Consider the following 25,237-nt stretch of genomic DNA (forward strand, 5'->3'; position numbering starts at 1 on the left):
TTTTTTATGGAGTCTCGCTCCCATCACGCAGGCTGGAGTGCAGTGGCGTGATCTCAGCTCACTGAAACCTCTGCCTCCTGGGTTCAAGCAATTCTCCTTCCTCAGCCTCTCAAGTAGCTGGGATTACAAGTGTACGCCACCACGCCCGGCTAATTTTTGCATTTTTAGTAGAGACTGGGTTTCACCATGTTGGCCACGCTGGTCTCAAACTCCTGACCTCAAGTGATCCACCTGCTTTGGCCTTCTAAAGTGTAGGATTACAGGCGTGAGCCCCCGCACCTGACCAGTATGTAGTATTTAAAAAGACAAGGAATAGCTGTAGTGTGAGAATGGGGGGCAGGGGGTAGGGGTAACAGGTGGGGAGCCTGGTGAGATCACAGGGAATCCAGGGAGGAGGATTGTGTCTGACATCCCATGGTGGGAGGAGCTGAGCCAGGGGAACCAGGGCTGGGAGTGACCAGGGAAGGGCCCACAGCTGGAAGTCCCCAGCTGTACAACAGCCTTCTTCGGTGACCCTCTGTAAGCCCCTTCCCCAGTCTTACCCTCAGTGGCCCTGTGAACCTCTCTCATTCTTGGCATTCCAGAGCAGAATGGTCCCAAGGCCTCAGTTACAGCTGAGAGAGGCATATACAGGGCCCAGGGTTCTGGTTCCTACTCTCCTCTGCCCTTCCCCAAGCACTTCAGCCCTCTGGCATCCTCCTGTCCCTGGAAGGGGCCCTGGAGGCAGGGCAGCCATGGGTTCATACAGAGCTCCCACCTGCTGTCCACTGCTCTGCCACAGGCTTGCCCTTAACACCTTGCAGTTTCTGGTCCCAACATCAGGCTCAGATGAGCCCTGAGCAGTTGCAGAGCAAGCCTTTCCATTCTCTTGGCAGATACCAGTTGAGAGCTCCCAGTGTGCCAGGCACCACTCCAGCATTGAGGACACAGGCATAAGGAAGATAAAAGTCCTTGTCCTCATGGAGCTAGCGTTCTATGTAAAATATATGGCGTGTTATAGATGCTATGGAGAAAAAGCAGGCAGTGTATAGAAAGTGTGGGGAGGTGTGAAGAGCAGATGGCCTCACGGAGAAGGTGACTTTGAGTAAAGACCTGAAGGAGTGAGGGAGTGAGCCATGTGGACACTTGGGGAAAGAACATACCAGGCTGAAGGAACAGCCAGCTCTCTGAGGGGGAGCTGGAGGGGCCATGGTGCTGGAATGGAAAGAGGAAAGGGGAGATGTCAGAGAAGTAAGGGGGATGGTGGGTGGACTGAGGCCAGGCCCTGGGGAGAGATGAAAACAAGGGCTGGGGCAGAGGTGAGGGCAGTCTCTGGAGGAGAAAGACAGGTACTGCATCAGGAAGGAAGGAAGGAAGGAGAGGAGGAAGGAGGAGGGAGGGAGGGAGAGAGGGAGACATCAGGATAAGGTGGGGTGGGCATCATAGTACCTTGTAGGTCCCTGCTCTTGGTTTTGCTGTCATGCACACGCGCGCACACACATGTATGCACATGCATGCATATGCATGGTTCCTCCTGTAGATGGATCTGTGCAGCTCTGGGACCCAGGCTAGGACATGAGCCATGGGAGCACCGGACCCTCTCCCATTCTCCCAGTCCCAGCATGGACTGGCTGTGTGACCTGGATAGGACCCCTTCCCTCTCTGGGCCTGTTTCCTCACATGTACAGAAGGCTTGGATCTTTTGGTGTCTGGAGAGCCCCCCAGCTCTTCTTATAGCACTTTGAAACCTCATGTCATGGCCCCACTCCCAGGCCAGACCCATCCAGGGCTCTGCAGATGAATGTATGGTTCTCAGCCTAGTAGTCCCAGCTTTGAGGGAAGCCCTTTACCCCTGCCTGGCCTGCTCTCCCATTCAGCTCCAGGGATTCCAAGGGATACTGGCAGCACCCTGATGTGGCTGGTCTTAGGTTTCCTCCCTCAGATGGGGTTCTGCAGCCTAGGAAGAGGTGGGAGCAGTCGCCTCAGGCCCGGCCTCGTGCTGACACCCTCACTGTGAGGCCAGAGTCACTCTGAACAGCACAGTTGCTCCACACCCACCTCTGTGCTGATCTTACAGTAGAAACAGTGAAACTCAGGGTGACCCCCGCCCTCCTGTACATGGCAGGGGCTCATACTGTGGCACTTAGCACAGACAATGAAGTAGGCCGGCCTGGATCCAAATACTGGCCCTGCCACTCACTAGCCATATGACCTTAGGTAAGATAATAGCTCCCACTTCACAGTGCCGCTGGGAGGATGACACAGGCGATGCCTGGCACATGGGAGTGTGTGTGCTGCTATCACTATGCACCCTCTGAAGGGAGCTGCACGTCGTCATGCCCATCTGACATACAGGGAAACTAAGGCCGGGGAGATTGGCTCAGTAAGGGGCAGAGAGCAGGAATTACAGCCCTTGTCAATGTGCCCGTGAAGCCTGTGCTTTCAGCCAGAAACCAAGGAGGTGACCTTGGCTAGGTTTTGTTTTGTTTTTATTATTTATTTATTTTTATTTATTTTTTATTTTTTGAGACAGAGTCTTGCTCTGTTGCCCAGACTGGAGTGCAGTGGCACGATCTCGGCTCACTGAAACCTCTGCCTTCCGGGTTCAAGTGAATCTTCTGCCTCAGCCTCCTGAGTAGCTGGGACTACAGGCATGCGCTACCACACCTGGCTACTTTTGGTATTTTTAGTAGAGACAGGGTTTCGCCATGTTGGCCAGGCTGATCTTTAACTCCTGACCTCAGGTGATCCACCCGCCTCTGCCTCCCAAAGTGCTGGGATTACAGGCGTGAGCCACCACGCCCGGCCTTGTTTGGTTTTTAAATTGTGTATTAAGTATATTTAGTAAACATGAGTATATATAACATACAGGTATAGTTAAAATAACAAACACACAAAACAAAACTACAAATTAAAAAAACTCACTCAAGTGTGCACCCTGAACTTTGGGCAAGTGATTTAATCTCTGTGGGCCTCAGTTTTCATACCTCAAAAATGGGATAATGAGGCTGAGAGGAATCCAGATGCTTCAAGTTTAATTCTTGACACTAGCATTCCCTTGTGACGTAGCAAGGCTGGGTGGAGTTTGCCAGAGCTCATGGTCTTTCCTTGTCTCTGTGGTCAGGAGCCAAGGTGGGGGTTCTGGAGAGGATGGTTCTGGGTCCAGTGAGAAGGCCTGGTGAGTGGAGGGTGGAGGCTCTGAGGTCAGGGGCTGAGGGAGAAGACATACACAGCTCACACAGATGAGGCCCCAAATTTTGGGTTGATCCTTTGAGTCCTCCAGGGACCCAACCAAACCTTCACTGGCCAATGAGGAGGAGTCCTTAGATGGGGGTTGCAATGGGCCCCTGGAAGAGCCCTGTCAGGGCTATCAAAACCGTGTTCTTGCCCTCCCCAACCCTCGCCATTCCCCAAGCCCTGCCTTGGCCTCTGGTCCTGTGCCAGGGGATATGAGACAGATGATAAATGTCTAAGGCTAAGGGAGACTCAGTTTTTGGGCGGAGGAAGGCTAGTTGAAGGTGCCCTCCTGGGCCCACCCAACCTTTGGCTCCGCAAGAGTCTCTGATGCGGGAAGGAGATGCCTCATTTGAGAGGTCCTCCAGAGCCCCGCTGGAAGGACTCCCTTTTTCCCCGCCACCCCTGACCCCCAACCTAGTGCCTACCCCAGCTCTCAAGGTACTTCTCACCCATACTAGGTAGTCTTGTTCACCAGGGACAGGGGTTTGGGGGTTCCAGCTAGAGGGAACGGCAGGAACAAAGGCCCAGAGTTCAGAGCCCCAGGCTGCTCAGTGTGGCTGCAGGGGAGTGTCACGCCTCTGAGCCCAAGCTAAGCCATCATATCCCCTGTGACCTGCATGTATACATCCAGATTGCCTGAAGCAACTGAAGATCCACAAAAGAAGTGAAAATAGCTGATGATATTCCACTATTGTGATTTGTTTCTGTCCCACCCTAACTGATCAATGTACTTTGTAATCTCCCCGACCCTTAAGAAGGTTCTTTGTAATTCTCCCCACCCTTGAGAATGTACTTTGTGAGATCCACCCCCTGCCCGCAAAACATTGCTCCTAACTCCACCGCCTATCCCAAAACCTAGAGAACTAATGATAATCCCGCCACCCTTTGCTGACCCCTTTTTCGGACTCAGCCCGCCTGCACCCAGGTGAAATAAACAGCCTTGTTGTTCACACAAAGCCTGTTGGTGGACTCTCTTCACATCGATGCGCATGACAGGGAGCAGGCAAGGTAGGGAGTGGCTGGAGGTGCTTAGGGGGCCAGGGTGGGCAGCGGGTACTTTCATCTCTTAGATATTCAGAAAAGAGTGTTAAGTCAAGTCATGGTAGAGCCAGATTTGTGCCGGAGAAGGGGCCCTTTAGCCTCTGTGTAGAGGCTGAATTGGAAGGGGAGGGACTGGGAGCAGGAGAGCAAGGAGAGGCAGCTGAATTGACACAGCTGGTGAAGGGTCGGGGAGATTCAGAAGCTGGAGATAAGAGATTCAGAAGCTGGGCCGGGCGCGGTGGCTCAAGCCTGTAATCCCAGCACTTTGGGAGGCCGAGACGGGCGGATCACGAGGTCAGGAGATCGAGACCATCCTGGCTAACACGGTGAAACCCCGTCTCTACTAAAATACAAAAAACTAGCCGGGCGTGGTGGCGGGCGCCTGTAGTCCCAGCTACTCGGGAGGCTGAGGCAGGAGAATGGCGGGAACCCGGGAGATGGAGCTTGCAGTGAGCCGAGATTGCGCCACTGCACTCCAGCCTGGGCAACAGAGCGAGACTCCGTCTCAAAAAAAAAAAAAAAGAGATTCAGAAGCTGGAAGTTATGGGCCTTGAGAAGGCTCTGGGAAGGGTGGAAGGTGTTGTCCAGGGCCCTGTCTAGGAACTGGGTAGGTGGTGGAGACATCAGAAGACAGTTTGCGGGGGAAAGATGGCTGCGGTATTGAACATGCTGAGTAGGAGAGGCTTGTGGGACATCTAGCGAAAGCCAGGGATCTGCGTTGGAGACAGAGCACTGAAGCCCAGCAGTGGCAGTTGAGGCTTGCAGGTGGACGAGGTAGCCCAGGGAGAGATTGCGGAGACCTCTAGAGCACCCATATTGGGGCAAAAGAAAAGGAGAGGAAGTCGGCCGGGAACGGTGGCTCACGCCTGTAATCCCAGCACTTTGGGAGGCCAAGGTGGGCAGATCACGAGGTCGGGAAATCGAGACCATCCTGGCTAACACGGTGAAACCCCGTCTCTACTAAAATACAAAACCTAGCTGGGCGTGGTGGCGGGCGCCTGTAGTCCCAGCTACTCGGGAGGCTGAGGCAGGAGAATGGCGTGAACCCAGGAGGCGGAGCTTGCAGTGAGCTGAGATCGCGTCACTGCACTCCAGCCTGGGTGGCAGAACGAGATCCCATCTCGGGAAAAAAAAAAAAGAAAATAAAAGGAGTGGAAGTAGCCAAGGCTCATGGCCTCCTTTGGCCCTGGGAGCCTGAACGCTCTTGAGGCCTTAACTGACTATGTGCCCTGGGGCCAGGCCCTTCCCTCAAGGGGTTCAGACAGGTCAGGATAAGTGAGAGAAGCCCATCCTCTCCTAGGCAACCTGGAAGAAAACCCTAGAGCCCGTCACCCTACAGGACTTCCTGTAGTACTGAGTCCTGCAGCTTCAGCCCGTCTCTGGCTTTGGACATCTCTAACTCCTGCCCTGTTTTCAGCTTCCTGCCTTCAGGATGAGGGTGTGCCCAGGGCATAGTTGCCTCTGGACATCTTCTCTTTCACTCTCCTTCCCTACATGACTTCACCAGCCTTTAAATACCATTATAGGCGCCATTAACAGCTCCCCAAATTAGATTTCCAGCCCAGTCCTGTCTCCAGACTCCCACACACAACTGCCTACTGGACAGATTTTCATCCCCAAGCCCGCTCCTCCCACACACTTTCCTATCTCAGTAAACATCAAACTCAGTCTTCCAATTGCTCAGGCCAAAAACTTTACAGTCATCCCTGACTCTTCTCTTGCTCTCACACCCCACATCCCAGCTGTCGGCAAAAGCTATAGGTGTCAAGCTGCAAAATGTGTCCAGAATCCAGCTACTCCTCACAACTACAGCACTGTTACCTTGGTTCCAGCCAATGCTGCCTCTTTCAGATTATAGCAAGGGCCTTCTGGTCTTCCAGCCTCTTCCCTTGTTCCCACTCAGCCCTGTGGTCTAGTCTCAATACAGCAGCTAGCATTACCCTTTAAAAAAATGAGCTAGCGGGCTGGGTGTGGTGGCTCACACCTGTAATCCCAGCACTTTGGGATGATGAGGCAGGCGGATCACCTGAGACTGGAATGGCCAACATGGTGAAACCCCATCTCTACTAAAAATACAAAATGTAGCCGGGCGTGGTGGTGCACACCTGTAATTTCAGCTACTCGGGTGGCTGAGACAGGAGAATCGCTGGAACCCAGGAGGCAGAGGTTGCAGTGAGCCGAGATCACGCCATTGCATTCCAGTCTGGGAGACAGAGCGAGACTCGTCTCAAAAACAACAACAAAAAGCTAGGCTTTATCATTCACTCCTTTGCCCTAAACCTTCCCATGGCCTACAAAGGCCCACACTATCAGGTTCCCTTTGTTACTGTTCTGAGCCCTGCTACTCCCCCCATCATTCACTCCCCTACAGCCTGGTGGCCTTGCTGTTCCTTCAAGTTGTATAGCTCGCTGCCACCGCAGAGCCTTTGCTACAGCTTTCCCTCTCTGCCTTGAATTTCCTTCCTTCCAGTATCTGTGTGCGTTGTTTTCCCTGGTGCTCATACTGTGTATATCAACTAGCAGAGAGAAAATAATATTAAAAAAATGAAATGTGGCAAATTTTGAAAATATTGGTTATAAACTCTACTGAAGAGAGCTCTAAGAGAGCTTTCCGGAGGCAAAGTGTAAGCATTCCTCCACTCCACCCCCAGGCTCCGGGTTTAGGGACACATACTGCACCCTAGTGGCCACTGGAGAAAAAGCCTTGTCTTCTAGAGCAGGAGTTGGGGATTAAATGGTGTTTTCCGCTTTGGGACATGTGTAAACTTGCCTTCCACTTGGACTGACCTGGGCCACTCTGCCCCAGGAACTCCAAGAAGAGCTGTACAAATGCCCCAATTCCAAGGCAGTTTTAAGACAGTTTCAGGGGAAATTCATACAGCTCTTGTAAAGGATACAGACCTGGGAGGAATTTCAGATCACCAGTTGTTTTCTGAGTGATCTTGGGCAAGAGACCTAACCTCTCCAATCTTTAGTTTCCCCTCTAGTAAAATGAGGATAATAAGAATACATACTTCATGGGTTTGTTTTTTTTTTTGAGATCTCTCTCTCTGTTGTGTAGGCTGGCGTGCAGTGGCACAACCTTGGCTCACTGCAGCCTCAACCTCCTGGGCTCAAGCAATCCTCCCACCTCAGCCTCCCGAGTAGTTGGGACTACAGGTGCATGCCACCACGCTAATTTTTTGTAGAGATGGGGTGTCACTTTGCTGCCCAGGCTGGTCTTGAACTTCTGGGCTCCAGTGATCCCCTCCTGCCTCAGCCTCCCAAAGTGTTGAGATTACAGGCCTGAGCCACTGCACCTGGCCTTTGTTTTTTTGGAGGCAGGGTCTTGCTCCGTCATCCAGGTTGCGGTGCAGTGGTGCAAACGTGGCTCACTGCAGCCTCCTGGGCTTGCACAACTCCTGGGTTCAAGCAATCCTCCTGCCTCAGCCTCTTGAGTAGCTGAGATGTGTGCCACCATGCTGGTTTCATGGGGGTTTGAGGAGTAAGAGATGGCTGTGGTGCTCAGCACATATTAAGTGCTCAACAGCCATTACCTACTGTAAAAAAAGGTTCTGGGGAAAATGTGAGCAGATGAGGACTTTCAACTCCCTCACTGATGTGTCAGGCTTGAAGCTAGTGAGGGGAGTGTCAGTAGGGGTGGCCAAAACCCTAGCCCTTTTCTGAGCAGCTTGACTACAGCTCTGTTCCTTTCCCCCTTCCCCAAGAGCTATTCTCTGAGGGCCAGAGCTGGTATGGGCTCCAGAGGTTTGACTGTGCTGAGATGCCACATGGCACTTGGAGACTCTCTGATCTCTGACCCTCTCTGTCTACTCACCACCCTCACGACGGCTCTGGGAAGCCCATGAGCAGGAACCATTATCTCACCTGAAAGATGCAGAAACTGATGCCCAAACTGCCCAGGGACAGAGTGAGTGGAGGCAGCAACACAGATATCCTAGCTGTCCAGCTGGATTCTCCGCAGACAGCTCTCCCAGAAGGCTGGGCATTATGAAGAATGATCTTGCAAAGCCTGGGCTGAGGGGAGCCTGGGACACTGGGAAGGACTTCCCACTGAGCTGTGTTCGGGGAAGTCAGGAAGAAAAACAGCTCCCCTTGTCCTGAGGACTCAGCCCCCTCCTGGTACAGGATGTTTCTAGTGTGGCAGGGTGACCCCAGGGAACTTGTTCCTTCTGGGCTTGGCCTTTGTAGGCTGAGGGACTGACATGGCCTAGAGAAGTCCCTGGCTTGAGCCATGGGAGATGCTATGGGACATCTGTGTTGAGGCCATGTGGGAAGTTAGGGAGGCTGAACTTTCCAATGTTTGTGTGTGAGGAAGGCTAATGAGGAAGGTAGGTCTGCCATGGTGAAGGAGCTGGCCTGGCCGTCCCTCCCCGATTTTAGAAGAAGAGGCACATCAGCAGGTTCTCCTTAGGGAACAAGGTCTCCAGGCTTTCGGGCATAAAGAAAGAAGGCCAGCACTACACAAGAGGGATTCTCCCCCAAACCTTAATCTATAGGACTCAGTGAGCGAGTCTTTGCCCCTCCTCTTCCCTCAAGACTGACACTCCTTCTCCTCCTCCCTTGCCACTTTCTCTGGCCTCTCCAAGACAGGATCTAGGGCTGTGGCCAACAGACCTGCAATTAGGAGGGCCTGCTTTCATCTCCACAGTCCCGCACATAACCACTATTGCATGCCAGGCAGGTAACACTATTGAGAGCAACTGGCCCTGCCAAACAAGCCAGAAGGAATTTCAGAGAGAAGAATTTGGTCTCTGCAAAGCTCTGGCCCATAAAAACTCTCCTGCTGAAAGACGGTGTGGGAGCAGAGAGAGAAGTTACCACCTGATTCTCAGGGAGCAACAGCTTGGGGTCCTGGTGCCCTCCCTCCATGCATGGGTGGCGAAGGCAGAGGGGTCTCTCCCTCTAGCTCATGCTCCTGTACACTCTTGTCCAATGCCACAGCTCAGTGAGGAATCCACCAAAGCTATGAGAAGCTGCTTCCCCTTGCTGAGGAGACCTGGAGTCCCCTTGGTGATTTGAGGGGGGCTAGTTCTCCCATTAACCTCTGGCATCCAATCCTACCTCCCTGATCTGAATCTCTCCCTCTTTGCAGTGCCAACTCCCATAACCCTCATTTCTCTCCCTGGATCACTTCTGCAGCTTCCTGGCTGAGCTTCTTGCCTCAAAGTAGCCCTCCAACCCCTTTTATACTCTTCTGCCTGAGGGACTGTTCCAGAACAGAGTAGGTAAAATAAAGTCCCTGGTCAAATCTAGCCTGTTGCCTGTTTTTGCACACACAACTCATGAGCTAAGAATGGTTTTTATGTTTATAAATGGTTGGGAAAAAAAGTCAGAAGAATATTTTGTGACATAAAAATCATATGCAATTATTTCAGTGTGCACAAATAAAGCGTTAGAACAGTCTTACTCTTTCATTTACATATTGTCTGCGGCTGCTCTCACTCTATGATGGCAGAGTTGGATAGCTGCAACAGAAACTATAAGTCTCACAGTCTACAATATTTACTATCTGATCTTTTTTCACAAAACATTTGCTGAATCCTGGTCTAGATCCTAAATCTGGCCATGCCACTCTGCTTAAAATTCTTGTCACTACCTGTGGCACTCCACGAGCTGACCCCTGTCCACCTCTCCAGCCTCATCACCTGTCCCCCTCGTAGTCTGCCTGCTCTGGACAACCCTTACTCGACCATTCCCCCAGCCCTGTCTCCTGCTGCTTACCTTCACTCGGCATGTGCCTCTTTCCTCCTCCAAATGGCAGTCTACCATCTCAAGCCTTAGCTCAAATGCTTCCTCCCATTTCACTTTCCCACATGTGTCCTGCCCCGACTCCCAGAGCTAACCCATTTCTACCGCGACTTCACAAAATATTCCTCTTAGGACTCTTCAGCTTTTAATAATCGATTAATGACCTATTGGTGGCAGACCAGCCAATTCCACTAAGAACATCTGTTCACATGTGTGCTCCCTGGATTGCTAAATGTACGAAACCAGCCTGCATCTGCTTCCCACACTGGTGGTTAGCATTCCACACCTTTTACTTGGCTAGTATCATGGAGGAAGATGTGTACATATTTTCTAGGTACTGAGTATCATTTTTATGAACTTGAGCATCTTTGATGGATCAGGTACCTCCATGTATATTACACCTTTAATCCTCACAACCCTAATGAGGTCAGTGAAACTTTCATTGCATCAAGTGGCAAGTTGTTATGTGGCAGAGCTAGAATCTGAAGACAGGTCTCCTGCCTTTTGCTGATTCTGAGATACTCTCACACGTATTGTTCATCCACTGAACCCACTGCTTGAAAGAGGTAACAGATGCTCATGGGCTTCCTGTTGTGTGTGGGGCCAATGACCTGCACCACATGGGCCCAGATAGAGGTGGTTTTATTGTTTTCTGTCACTTCCCTCCAGTTGCCTGTTCCTGCTGCTGTTCCTGATCCCTTTCGAAGCACACCAGGTAAGGACCAAAGGACAGCCCTGCTACAGAAGGAGGAGGATTGAGGAAAAAAATGAAAAGAAATAAAAAAATGAAAACATCAAAAGGAAGCCCTATAAAGTTAAATTTTGTAATTTAATTAAGTGCTTGTTTTCGTGACTCTACTTCTCAAGTCTCCTGCTGTTGCTCTGGGGCTTGTGGCTTGTTCTGGGCAGAATGAAGTTGCTGGAAGCCTGGCCTCCAGGCTGGAGGGGTGCCAATGCAAGGGTCATACTAATGGAACTATCAATGCATCTGCCTTAAAGGAGCCTGAAGAATGCCTCCAGTGGGCTGTTGGGCATAAGCCCTCAACTGTCCATACACTACTTAGGATATTCAAATAGAGTCCAGAGCTCAGAGGCAGGGAGAGCCAATATGGCTGCTGAAGGCCTAGGGAAAAGCAATACAGGACAGTTGTCCATTTGAGACTCTTTCTCTATCAGAGAGGAGTTAGGGATATACTGGTCGGTTCAGAGACCACAGTGTGAACCTGGCAGAAGAACTTGCTCTATATATCCCCTACCATCATGGGGGACGGCCAAACTGATTGTTACTGAACAGGTTCAGTGATGTGATACGAGAAGTGCCAGGGGACTTAAGGAAATGGAATTCTGTAAAGCAGTTCTAGACCCCTTCTAGGTCTAGAACTGATCACACTGGGAAACGCTAAAGTAAGTTCAGCTAGATATACCTACGAGAGGTTTTGGCAAAAGACTTAGGTAAGATGGCTGGGTTTAAGACAACATGTGTGATTCCAGATATGGTATACCAATTCATTATTTGGTATTTCAGACTAAGAAATTCATTTGTGCTCCTAAAGATTTTAATCAGTTTGGGTAAAGCAAGCAATGTCTGTCTGATGTTTCAGGCATTTTCAGGAGAACAAATAACTGGGACAACTGAGGCTATAACTTAGTGGCATAAAGTTGGTTTCAGGCTAAAAGTATGGTTTGTCCAAATAAAACCCAATAGTCCCCCAACTCTCAGAGCAATCACAGTGATGGTGTGAAGAGCCTCTTTGAATACACGATTGTATACCTAGTGACCATACAGTCAGAGATCTGGTCATAATGAAACATTTTATACAGATAGGAATAGATAAGCGATTCTGACACACTCATGCTTTGGATGTGTCAGTACAAGACAGTATGTGAGACTGATTCTGCCAGGCAGAGGGAAACAGGCATGATTTATCTGCTGGCAAATGAGTCCTCACTACACCTAATCATTCTTTTATCTAAGTACACCTTGATCTTAGTCCTGGACATCAAAATAGTCAATTATTGGCTCCTTGGTTATTTTCTGTAAATTACTGCTCCCAGGATTCCTGAAAAACAAACAAAGAATGATCAGTCTTTTCTTCTTTGGGGGAAACAGATACAGGTCTTCAGAAAGTTAAGGATCAGCCGATTTACTATTTGTAAAGCTTAAACATTTACTTTATTTTTATTTTATTCTTACTTTTTTCCTTCTGCCCTTTGTGAACAATTTTTTTAACTTTTGTGTGTTTTTTTTTTTTTTTTTTGACACGGAGTCTGGCTTTGTCGCCCAGGCTGGAGTGCAGTGGCCGGATCTCAGCTCACTGCAAGCTCCGCCTCCCGGGTTTAGGCCATTCTCCTGCCTCAGCCTCCCGAGTAGCTGGGACTACAGGCGCCCGCCACCTCACCCGGCTAGTTTTTTGTATTTTTTAGTAGAGATGGGGTTTCACCGTGTTAGCCAGGATGGTCTCGATCTCCTGACCTCGTGATCCGCCCATCTCGGCCTCCCAAAGTGCTGGGATTACAGGCTTGAGCCACCGCGCCCGGCCTTTTGTGTTTTTTTCTAGATTTACATATTACATGGGGAATTTCATTCTGTGAGATAACAAATTCTCTATTTACACTTTACAGTTTAGAGATAACCTTTGACAATCTATTCACAGGATTTCATACATGATGATTATTTTTCCCTGCCTTCACAGTTCAATGAATGCTCAGTTAACAGCTTAAGCCAAGCGAGCATCTCACTTGTGAAGTTTTGATAGTGGGACAAACATGAGCCGGTGATTTTGAAATTTGGTAATGGGCACATGGGCATTTATGATAGTAATACTATCCTCTCTACTCTAAAAAGTTTCTGTAATGGAGTTTTGTACAAAAATAAAGCAAGCAAAGTGTTTTCAAAAAGATAGCATGGGATAAAGGGGCCAATAACTTCACATGGTTGTGTCTAAGCAGGACTGGACCCGACCGTGGCAGTGTCTGAGAAAACCCCTCAAGTTTCCAAAGTGACTGCCCATATGGATTTGTAGACTGTGCTGACCAGAACCTAGGGCACCCAGCTCCTAGGGGTGGAGAGGGGCTGGTCCTGGGGACCAGGACGTTCTTGGCTGAGTCAGAGTCCAGTGGGCAACACCTACCAGTCCCACAGGAACACTAAGTGCTATGACCTTCATGGTGACCTTGTAAACTGCCCTAACCACCCTTCCAGAGGTTTTGTGCAGGAATCACAGAGGAGGTAGTGCTAGGACTTGTGTGTGGAAAGCCAGAACAGGAGTTGGCACCCCTCTCCTTCTGGGCGTTGAAGTAACTTTTAGCCACACTGCCTTGGTTACAGTGGGGCAGCAGAGGAGCACCATCCCGCCTTCCCTTCCTCTCCCTGACAAGTGACAAACAACTGGGACAACTGGCGGTATGACTAAGTGCTCTAAAGTTGGTTTTGGGCCACAATTCTGGTTTCTCCAAATAAAGCCCAATAGTCCCCCAACTCTCAGAGCTCCTTCCCTGCTCCCGTCCAACAAAACATCTGGCAGACTTGCCCCTTGCCAACTTGGCTTTCTTTTCTCTTTAAATCATGAATATGTTTGTTACCAAAATTATTCAAACCATATAGAAGTAGACAGAGCAAAACAAGAAAGTACCACCCACCCCTGTCACCGGCAATTCTCATCCCCACACCCACTTCCATCTTCAAAGTAACTGTTTTTTTTTTTTTGGGACGGAGTCTGTCTCTCTGTTGCCCAGGCTGGAGTGCACTGGCGTGATCGCGGCTCACTGCAACCTCCACCTCCCACCCAGGTTCAAGTGATTCTCTTGCCTCAGTCTCCCAGGCAGTTGGGTTTACAGGTGCCCATCCACCATACCCGGCTACTTTTTTGTATTTTTTAGTAGAAATGGGTTTTCACCTTGCTGGCCACGCTGGTCTTTAACTCCTGATCTCAAGTGATTCATCCGCCTTGGCCTCCCAAAGTGCCGGGATTACAGGTGTGAGCCACTGCGCCCAGCCCAGAGTAACTATTCTTTTTTGAGACGGAGTCTTGCTCTGTCACCCAGGCTGGAGTGCAGTGGCTGGATCTCAGATCACTGCAAGCTCTGCCTCCCGGGTTTACGCCATTCTCCTGCCTCAGCCTCCCGAGTAGCTGGGACTACAGGCGCCCGCCAGGTCGTCCGGCTAATTTTTTGTATTTTTTAGTAGAGACGGGGTTTCACTGTGTTAGCCAGGATGGTCTCAATCTCCTGACCTCGTGATCTGCCCGTCTCAGCCTCCCAAGGTGCTGGGATTACAGGCTTGAGCCACCGCGCCCGGCCAAACTATTCTTAACTACATGATGTTTCAGTCTTAAACCATCTGGTGTGACAGACTGAATCCACTTCCCAGTGTCACCATCTACACCATGGAAACTACGTCCAGTGACTGCTCTCTCTAGAATCAAGCGCTACAAACATCAAACTTAGGACCCCTGTGGTGGGAACAAATGTGTCTGATACCCCAACTAAACATTACATATATGAACATGGCACCCCAAGGCAAGGCCTGAGGAGGCCACCAATGGCTGGTGCAGCCTAGGACAATTCAACCCCTGCTGGCTTTTCTGGACAGATAGGTCCCCTTGGAAAGCAGCTGAGAATCTTACTTGTCTGACTGATGTCTGTGATGAGGAATTGGTGGTGGAGGCCGTGCCTGCATTTCCCTTTCAAGCACACCTGTCAGCGTTGTAGGAGGACAAATGGACTTCCCCCTGATAAAAGTCAAAACACCAAGCATTGAAAAGTGAGAATCGTTGGTGGAGGTGGACAGAAAGCTAGAAACTCAGCCCATGATTTTGGCACTATGACCTACTGAGCACTCTCTGGTATGAACTGTCTGCTCTCAGGCATGGCCACCTGCATTTAACCCCGCATCCCTTCCACCCACTTATGCTAGGCCTGTGGCTTGCTTCCTTTCATGTCAGACTTAAGTTTTCTTCACTGGGAAGTTCTTCCTATTCCCAGGTTCTAAGAGTGATCCTAGGTCCTCCCTGTCCCCTCCTGGTCACATTACTGCTTCAGTTTCCTCTGATGGCAAAAACACCATTCACAGAGGGTGCCTTGAACCAGAGTTTAGCATTCTTTCTGTTTTCTGCCAAGAGGACAGAGCCAAGGAGAGGACAGACAGAGGACCAGGAGACAGAAGGAGAAAAGAGCAGATATGATGGGCAGGCCCCCTTGCCTGAAGAAATGCTGCTTCTGCCATCTGGTATGACTGTAGGCAGATGTGACACTTGTGCATTTTGAGTGCATCTGCCCTATGGATCGAGGCATAGGTTTTACTCTTTAGCTCAGGCCTTTAGATTATCAGGGAAGTGCCAGAGAAGCAGATTTTCCTTCTACTTTTCCAAGGGGGAGAGTGGTAGTAAGAAAGACAAATATTGACAGACCCTGCTTCTTGGGTCCAGTTTGCCCTGCTTAGGAGTTCTTCCTCTGATGGCGGGATCGACCTACCTGACGGCAGTGATCACCACATTGCGCTTTGGTTCACTGTCATAGCTCACGCTCTCCAGGCCATAAACTTGGGCCAGGTCATGGATGATCCGGCGGTGGTCTCTGTTCATGGGAGGGAAGCTGTGGCTTTTCTTACTATTCTTTCCCTGTATTAAGGGAAGAGATGACTGATTGATCATATCATTCTGAAAACAAAAGGCTTACAACTAATCTTACCACACAAGAATTACACGGATCAATGAGGTGATTTTAGAGGCCCACAGCATAGAGCATTTTACTAACTGCCAAGCAAGCCTGGAGGGGTTTGGGAAGATGGGTGTTGATGCACTTCTTTCACCTGCTCTGTTAGCCACAACAGTTGCAGCTGGACAGGGTTAGGGACAAAGGGTAAGTGAACCACGACTGAGATAGACAGCGTAATGGTTCTTCCTGATAGGTTCCATAACGGGAGAGTGGGTGATATTCCCCAAAAATAACTAAAGACTTACAAAACAAGAAAAGATTATTTCCTTTAAAAGTATGTTCTACTTTAAAAATCATGAGTATTCAGATACAGACACACAAGCAGAGAAACACATCTGTTCAGGTTTCTTAATTAGGAGAGGAACAATGTACTCCATTTTCTCCTTCATGTTAGTATTCTGCTGGGAAGTGGTAACAGAAGGAAGGAAAGGAGGGGAATGGGAAGAGGGTAAGGAGACTGGGAAGGAAAACCACCAGCATTAGATACACGGACTAAAGCAGCTATCTCATCCTTACTCACAGCCCCCTCTGATGGAAGAGGGAGGGAGCCAATACAGCGCTGGGGGCTTCTGACTAAACTCAAGACTTTTTCACTTAAAGCTACCTCCGTGACATCCCTGGCTGCGTCTAGGACAGGGGTCTCCCTCTTCTGAAGGAGTCTATCCCACTGCTCTCCAGCTGTAGTCATACAACTTTTATCCTTCCCAAAGGGGACATTCCTGCCTTTAGAATTATAAAGAACCAGTGGGCTTTCCTAGCATACAATAGCCCTTCAAAGATCTGAGGGGCTGGAGTGTCTTCCTAAGTGTCCCACACAGTCACTCAACTATCACTATTGAGTCCCCTCACCCAGAGTTTCTTCATCCATTCGTAGGCATTTAGCCAGCATTTTTCTTTTCTTTTTTTTTTTTGAGACAGGATCTCAAGCTGGAGATTCAAGCTGGAGTACAGTGACTCTACCTCAGCTTACTGCAGCCTTGACCTCCCGGGCTTAAGCAATCCTCCTTCCTCAGCCCCCTGAGTAGCTGGGAGTACAGGTATGCACCACCACACTTGGCTAATTTTTTATTTTTTGTAGAGACAGGGTTTTGCCATGTTGCCCAGGCTGGTCACAAACTCCTGGACTCAAGTGATCTGCCTGCTGCCTCAGCCTCCCAAAGTGCTGGGATTACAGGTGTGAGCCACCACGCCTGGCCTTTACTGACAGTTGACTGCAGATCTTTTCTTTCTTTTTCCATTTTTTTTTTTTTTTTTGAGACGGAGTTTCACTCTTGTTGCCCAGGCTAGAGTGCAGTGGCAGAATCTCTGCTCACAGCAACCTCCACCTCACAGCAACCTACCCTCCCAGGGGTAGGTTCAAGGAATTCTCCTACCTCAGCCTTGCAAGTAGCTGGGATAACAGGTGCCCGCCACCACACCCAGCTAATTTTTTATTTTTAGTAGAGACAGGGTTTTGTCACGTTGGCCAGGCTGATCTAGAACTCCTGACCTCAGGTGATCTGCCCGCCTCGGCCTCCCAAAGTGCTGGGATTACAGGCCTGAGACACTGCGCCTGGCCCACTGTAGATCTTTTCTGCAGTCAACTGTCCTGACCCAGGACAGGCTTCCACAGATGGTATAATGGCTGTATTCTGAGAAAGATAAGGATCCTCGAAGAAGTTGTGACTTTTTCCTACAACTACTCTGGGTTGACAGTGTTTCCAGGACTTGATTTTTTTTTTTTTTTCATCAAGCTGGCCTAGAGAAATGTCCAGTAGGATGTTTCCACTTCAACCTTATTCACGGCCTCCACGAGGGTTTCCATTTCCTTCTCAACATCACTGACAAACTTTAAGTCCTTCCTGAAATGAGAAATCACCGCAGTTAATTTTGTCTGTCCCTGCCCTTCTGAGAACCCCTTTCACCCATCCTCTCCCTGTAAAGTGGAGACAATAGACAATGCTGGCAGAAAAACTGCAGAGATTAGGAATTGTCAGAAAACAGAAGGATGACTGTGATGGAAGAAAGAACAAAAGAGAAAAATGTAAGAAATGAGAAGATGAAAGGAGAAATAGCCATTGGAGGGCCAGGGACTCCAGGAGAAAAATAAGAGCTGTTACAAGCTCCAAGTGAGAACTCATGCAAATGTGAGACTCAGGGGGACAGAGGCGGAATGAAGCCCAGAGATCCTCCAATTTAGTCTAGTCTAGCCCTTGGGAGGCCCAAACTCTTAGCACCGCCCCATCCAAACTCTTACCTCAAACCTACCCCAAGTTCAGTTCTTTAAGGGGACAGTTTCGAAAAACCAAGAGAAGGATATTTATTAAACAGCATGTAATCTTTTACACTAGATAAACAAATAAACTTGAACTGGCTTAATCACAGGAGGAGCACATATTAGTCATGACATCTCAAAAGACCAAACCCTCTGACAAGCCACAATTAAGAAAGCAGGGAACAAGTTACATACCTGGCATCTTCTTTCAAACTGTCACTGAATTTTGACCCTGAAGAACGTATATTGAAAGGATCTGAATCCTCACTGATATGAAACGCCTCTGCTAATCTCCTGAAAGGGAGAGAGAGGTACGCAAATAAAAGGAGTGGGAGGGAAACTATCTTACAGTAACACCAAGTGCCTACTATATCCTAAATTCTTTATGCATTATTTATCTCTATTTCAGTAAACTGCATTATTAAGGAAAGAATAACAACAACTTGGGATATGAGGTGGTATTCATAAAAGAAGGTAAACAAAACAGATCTATAAGGATCTGAGTAAGTCATAGGATCTGAGTAAGTCACTGGGGACTTAGATTATTTGGGGAAGAGGATTTTGCAGGTGTGGGATGGTCTGAGAATGGTCAATGGGGGATGACTTTCTCTGAGGCTTAGTTTAAAGATAAGATACACAAAATAGACATACAAATGTTAAAATTAATATAGAAATCTGAAAAGTAAAGAATTCTATTAACATATGCACTTCATTTTTATACATTTCTTGGCTGGGTGCAGTGGCTCACACCTGTAATCCTAGGACTTTGGGAGGCCAAGGTAGGTGGATCACTTGAGGCCAGGAGTTTGAGACCAGCCTGGCCAACATGGTGAAACCCCGTCTCTACTAAAAATACAAAATTTAGCTGGTGTGGTGGCGCATGCCTGTAATCCTAGTTGCTAGGAGGCTGAGGCATGAGAATCACTTGAACCCAGGAGAAAGAGGTTGTGGTAAGCCGAGATTGCGCCACTGTGCTCCAGGGCAACACAGCGGGACTCTGTCTAAACATAATAATAATAATAATAATAATAATAAAAAATACATTTCTTTATTATTTTACTTTTATTGACCCATTGTTATTGCTTCATATTTATGAAGCACAGTTTGATGTTTCGGTACATATATACTATGCTGTATAATGACCAAATCAGTGTATTAGGCATATCCATCACCTTATTATTTCTTTGTGGTGAGAATACACAGCAGCCTCTTTTCTAGCTATTTTGTAATATACTACACCTTACTGTTAACCGTCATCACCCCAGTGTGCAACAGAACACCAGAACTTAGGCCAGGTGCGGTGGCTCATGACTGTAATCCCAGCACTTTGGGAGGCCGAGGCAGGCGGATCACCTGAAGTCGGGAATTCGAGACCAGCCTGACCAATATGGAGAAATCTCGTCTCTACTAAAAATACAAAAATTAGTCAGGCGTGTGGTGCATGCCTGTAATCCCAGCTACTCGGGAGGCTGAGGCAGGAGAATCACTTGAACTCGGGAGGTGGAGGTTGCAGTGAGCTGAGATAGCGCCACTGTACTCCAGCCTGGGCAACAAGAGCAAAAACTCCTTCTCAAAAAACAAAACAACAACAAAATACACACTGGAACTTATTACTACCATCTATTTGTAACTCTGTATCCACTGACCAATCTCTCCTCATCCTCCCCTTTCCACCTGGTCCCTCTTCTCAGTCAGATAACCACTGTTCTACTCTCTGCTTCTGTATTAATTTTTAAAAAAATATTCTACATATGAATGAGATCATGTGGTATCTGTCTTTCTGTGTCTGGTTTATTTCACTTAACATGATGTCCTCCAGGTTCATCCATGTTGCTGCAAATGAGAGGGTTTCATTTTTTTTATGGCCAAAGAGTATTCCATTCTGTATATATACCCATTTTCTTTATCCATTCAGCCATGTTGGCCACTTGAGTTGATTTCATATCTTGGCTATTGTAAATAGTGCTGCAACAAATGTGAGAGTATAGATATCTCTACAGATTTGATTTCCTCTGTACAGATACCAAGGAATAGGATTGTTGGATCATATGGTAGTTCTATTTTTAATGTGAGGAAATTCCATACTATTTTCCGTAGTGGCTGTACTATTTTTTTTTTTTTTTTTTTGAGACGGTAGTCTTGCTCTGTGCCCAGGCTGGAGTACCAGTGGCCGGATCTCAGGGCTCACTGCAAAGCTCTGCCTCCAGGTTTACGCCATTCCTCCTGCCTCGCCTCCCCGAGTAACTGGGACTACAGGAGCCCGCCACCTCGGCCCGGCTAGTTTTTGTATTTTTTTTTAATTAGAAGACGGGGTTCACCGTGTTAGCCAGGATGATCTCGATCTCCTGACTCCGTGATCCGCCCGTCTTGGCCTCCCAAAGTGCTGGGATTACAGGCTTGAGCCACCGCGCCCGGCCTGCTGTACTCACTGCAAGCTCCGCCTCCCGGGTTTATGCCATTCTCCTGGCTCAGCCTCCGGAGTAGCTAGGACTAAAGGCGCCGCCACCTCGCCCGGCTAGTTTTTTGTCTTTTTTAGTAGAGACGGGGTTTCACCGTGTTAGCCAGGATGGTCTCGATCTCCTGACCTCGGGATCCGTCCGTCTCGGCCTCCCAAAGTGCTGGGATTACAGGCTTGAGCCACCGCGCCCGGCCTGCTGTACTAATTTATAATCCCACCAAGAGTGTATAAGTGTTCCCTTTTTTCTAATTGTTTTTTTGAGGCTGGGTCTGGCTCTTGCCGCCCAGGCTGGAGTGCAATGGTATGATCTCAGTTCACTATAACTTCCTGGGCTTAAGCCGTCCTCCCACCTCAAGCTCTCCAGTAGCTGGAACTATAAGTGTGCCACCATGCCTGGCTAATTTTTGTATTTTTTGTAGAGACAGGGTTTTGCTGTGTTGCCCAGGCTGGTCTTGAACTCCAGAGCTCAAGTGATCTGCCGGCCTCAGCCACCCAAATCCTGGGATTATGGGCATGAGCTGCCTGTGCCCGGCCCCTTTTTTCACTATAACATTTTTCTCTATGTATATATATATGTATATATTTTTGGAGATGGAGTCTTGCTCTTATTGCGCAGGCTGGAGCACAATGGTGCGATCTTCGCTCACTGCAACCTCCGCCTCCTGGATTCAAGTGATTCTCCTGCCTCAGTCTCCCGAATAGCTGGAATTACAGGCGCCCGCAACCATGCCCAGCTAATTTTTGTATTTTTAGTAGAGACGGGGTTTCAACATGTTGGCCAGGCTGGTCTTGAACTCCTGACCTCAGGTGATCCGTCCGCCTCGGCCTCCCAAAGTGCTGGGATTACGGGTGTGGGCCATTGTGCCCAGCCTTTCTCTATAATTTTAAGTAGCTGCCATTATTATATACAAAATTGTCTCACCCTCCCCCAAAAATAAGAATGTGAGGTAATGCATATGCTAATTAGCTTTATTTAGCCATTCCACAATGTATACATACACATCATGCTGTATTACCATAAATATATACCATTTTTATTTAATAAAAAAATTTAAAAAACTTCGTTTCCTTGCCTCTCCCCAGCATTATCTTGTTAGCATTTCTCATATTATTATTTTGTTTTCACACTTAACTGTTTTCATAGCTCAGTCTTCTAATTATGTATATCCCATATTTTAATTATTTCCCATTTAGTGGAACTTTAACAGTTCCCCAGTTTCTCAATATTATATAGGACACAATATCTCTGTGCAAAAAGCTTTGAAAATGTTTCCAGTTGTGGGGTACACGGAATGGACATAAGACTCTTGATCAATGTTGAGTAAGTGGTCTCCAGAATTGCCACTTTGTGCCCTAGCCATCAGTGTCTGAATCTCATGGCACCTCATCAACACTCAGTTATTTTATTTTTTTAAAGATAGATTTTAGCTTAGCACTTAGTACAATTTTCATTTACACTGCACCAGAAGTCACTTACAAGCTTAGTTCCCACAATAATCTGGTTCACACTGCTAGACTTCCAATTTTTCAAAAAAGGCTTACTTTTCAAATTTTCATGAGAATTTCTAGGGGAAGATCTTTTGATGTTTTGGTTAGTTGGCCACTAATTCAAATTCAAACACCAATAAAACCTGTCTGTGGGCTGAATTTGGCCTGCTAGATTTTATTTCTACAATAGAGATATACACACATGCATACACACATACATATATGCACAGGGGTGTATGTGTGTATATACGTGTGTGTATAGATAGATATAACTTTAGGTGGAATTTTCTTTAAATTTGCATTTTTTTTCTCTTAGGTTTGTGTGTATTTATGAAAGAATCTATATAGTAAGGGTCATTATGTCATCACCAAGATTGAGGAGAAATTCAAAAGGCTTTCAAAAATACCTAGTTTTAATCAATAACATTTACTGAGTACCTACTATGTGCCAAGCTCTTGTGCCAAGAGCTTTATGAGTATCATTTTTAATTTTAATGTATTAATCCTCACAACAACTCTGGAAGGTAAATACTGCTATTGTCCTCATTTCTAGATTTTTAAGAAACCGGCCGGGCGCGGTGGCTCAAGCCTGTAATCCCAGCACTTTGGGAGGCCGAGGCGGGCAGATCACAAGGTCAGGAGGTCGAGACCATCCTGGCTAACACAGTGAAACCCCGTCTCCACTTAAAAAATACAAAAAATTAGCCGGGCGAGATGGCGGCGCCTGTAGTCCCAGCTACTCGGGAGGCTGAGGCAGGAGAATGGCATGGACCCGAGAGGCGGAGCTTGCAGTGAGCTGAGATCCGGCCACTGCACTCCAGCCTGGGCAGACAGAGCGAGACTCCGTCTCAAAAAAAAAAAAAAAAAAAAAAAAAAAAGATTTTTTTAGAAACTAAGGCTTACAGACAATATGTGACTTTCCCAAGGTCTCACAGCTAAGTGATTTGTGACGCTAGGATTCAAATCCAGACAATCTGACTCTAGATCTCTGGCTCTAACTAGTATACAATATGTCTTTCAACCACCAAAAGTATATTTCCATGTTTGGAGACCTTCTGTGTATTCACTATAGCATTTCTGAATACCTAGGACTCCTAATTTACATTCTGCAGCTGAGAACACTGACTGATGGTTCCTAAAGGGCAAGGATTTTGAACAGCACTCACTACAAAGTTATTGTAAGGGTCAAATCAAGGAAAATTTGGACAGCACTACTAGTCATCATATTACCTCTACACAATACGTAAAGAGGTACTATTAAAATTGTTGAAAGTCAAACTTCAAGGTAAAATAGGGCTATACTTTGTCTGCATTTGTCTAACATTTTATCTTAAACAAATTTCAAGGACAAGTTATGATAATATTACAATAAACTTCTGTATACCCTTCACCTAAATTCTTCAATTATTAGAATTTTGCAGGGCTATTCAATTGAACCAATCTTTGCTAGAATCAGAAAGTTTGCCAGTCGTTGAATAAATGCCTGATAGCGTATCCTCAAATAACTTACTGCAGACATCATATTTAATGGTGAAATACTTAAAGTTTTCCCCAAGAGATGGAGGATTAGTCAGGAATATGTATCTATCTATCTATCTATCTATCTATCTATCTATTTTTTTGTGAGACTCAGTCTTGCTCTGTTGCCTAGGCTGGAGTGTGGTGGCATGATCTCGGCTCACTGCAATCTCTGCCTCCCAGGTTCAAGCAATTCTCTTGCCTCAGTCTCCTCAGTAGCTGGGACCACAGGCGTCCGCCACCACGCCCGCTAATTTTTGTATTTTTAGTAGAGACAGGGTTTCACCATGTTGGCCAGGCTCGTCTCCAACTCTTGACCTCAAGTGATCTGCCTGCTTCAGCCTCCCAAAGTGCTGGGATTACAGGCGTGAGCCACCATGCCCGGCCAAGGAATATCTATTATTACCACCTTCCATTCAACAATATACTGAAGGCCCTAGCCAGTGCAATGAGGTAAGAAGAAGAAATAAAAGTTAAGAATTGGAAAGAAGGAAAAAAGATAAAAGAAAAAAGAAAAGAAAAAACAGGAATTGAAATTAAATTACTATTATTAGAAGACATGATTGTGTACATGCAAAATCCAAAAGAATCTACAGTATCAGAAATAAGTGAATTTAGTAAGGTTGCTAAATAAGTCAATAAATATAAATTGTATTTCTAAATACCAGCAACAAGCAATTAGAAAATACCAATTTAGGCCAGGTGTGGTGGCTCACACCTGTAAACCCAGCACTTTGGAAGGCTGAGGCAGGAGGATTGCTTGAGACCAGGAATGTGAGACCAGCCTGGCCAAAATAGTGAGATGCCATCTCTACAAAAAAAAAAAAAACAAAAAAATTAGCTGGATGTGGTACAAAAATTCTAAAAATCATTAGCTGAGTGTGGTGGCATGCGCTTGCAGTTCCAGCTACTTGGGAGGTGAGGTGGGAGGATCACTTGAACCCAGGAGGTAGAGGCCGCAGTGAGCTGTAATTGTGCCATTGCACTCCAGCCTGGGAGACAGAGTGAGACGCTGTATCAAAAAAAAAAAGAAAAGCCATTCATAGAATTTTTTCTGCTTTATCTGTGATATATTTTATGCCTGCGGAAGCATATCAAACATCTTCTGTAACACATTTCTTTCTTTTTTGAGGAGCCAGTCTCCAACCTGCGCCCAGGTGGTGCTGCAGTGGCCGTGTAGGATTATCGGCTCCTGCAAGCTTCGCCCTCCCGGGTTCCTGCCATTCTCCCGCCTCAGCTACCGAGTAGCTGGCCACTACAGGCGCCCTGCACCTCGCCCGGCTAGTTTTTTGTATTTTTTAGTGGAGACGGGTTTCACCGTCGTTAGCCAGGGTTAGTTTTGGGTTCGCAATCTCCTGACCTCGTGACTTCATCGCCTCGGCCTTCCCATAATGTGCGGGATTACAGGCTGTTTTTTTTTTTTCGTGAGCCCACACGCCCGGCCATTACACTTCTAAACATGAGCCATTTGCTTAATGAAGGCCTTGTAATTTGTATTTTTTCTTGAGGATGTCAACCTGGTCAAAACAAAATAAACAAAACCCTTGTCACATTATATAATAATTTTAAAAAAATTAAAAGTTGGCCCGGCATGGTGTCTCACACCTGTAATCCCAGCACCTTGGGAGGCCGAGGTGGGTGGATCATGAGGTCAGGAGATTGAGATCCTGGCTAACATGGTGAAATCCCATCTCTACTAAAAATACAAAAAATTAGCCGGGTGTGGTGGCGGGCACCTGTAGTCCCAGTTACTTGGGAGGCTGAGGCAGGAGAATGGCGTGAACCTGGGAGGTGGA

General features: G+C 47.5%; 1 protein-coding gene across 1 annotated transcript in view; it reads right to left on the minus strand.

The window, feature by feature from the left end:
- Positions 1-10,818: 10,818 nt before the first annotated feature.
- The window catches only part of NFX1 (nuclear transcription factor, X-box binding 1), an 85,806-nt gene continuing 71,387 nt past the window's right edge, over positions 10,819-25,237 (minus strand). Inside the window, exons 19-23 of the mRNA XM_017884597.1 lie at positions 18,173-18,271; positions 17,498-17,564; positions 15,481-15,626; positions 14,634-14,738; positions 10,819-12,068 (exon numbers count right to left, since the gene is read on the minus strand). Of these exons, the coding sequence (XP_017740086.1) occupies positions 11,996-12,068; positions 14,634-14,738; positions 15,481-15,626; positions 17,498-17,564; positions 18,173-18,271 (490 nt within the window). The 3' untranslated portion in view covers positions 10,819-11,995. The remainder of the gene's footprint in view (positions 12,069-14,633; positions 14,739-15,480; positions 15,627-17,497; positions 17,565-18,172; positions 18,272-25,237) is intronic.

Source organism: Rhinopithecus bieti, unplaced genomic scaffold (genome assembly GCF_001698545.2).
Source record: "Rhinopithecus bieti isolate Rb0 unplaced genomic scaffold, ASM169854v2 scaffold_13400, whole genome shotgun sequence".
Classification (NCBI taxonomy): domain Eukaryota; kingdom Metazoa; phylum Chordata; class Mammalia; order Primates; family Cercopithecidae; genus Rhinopithecus; species Rhinopithecus bieti.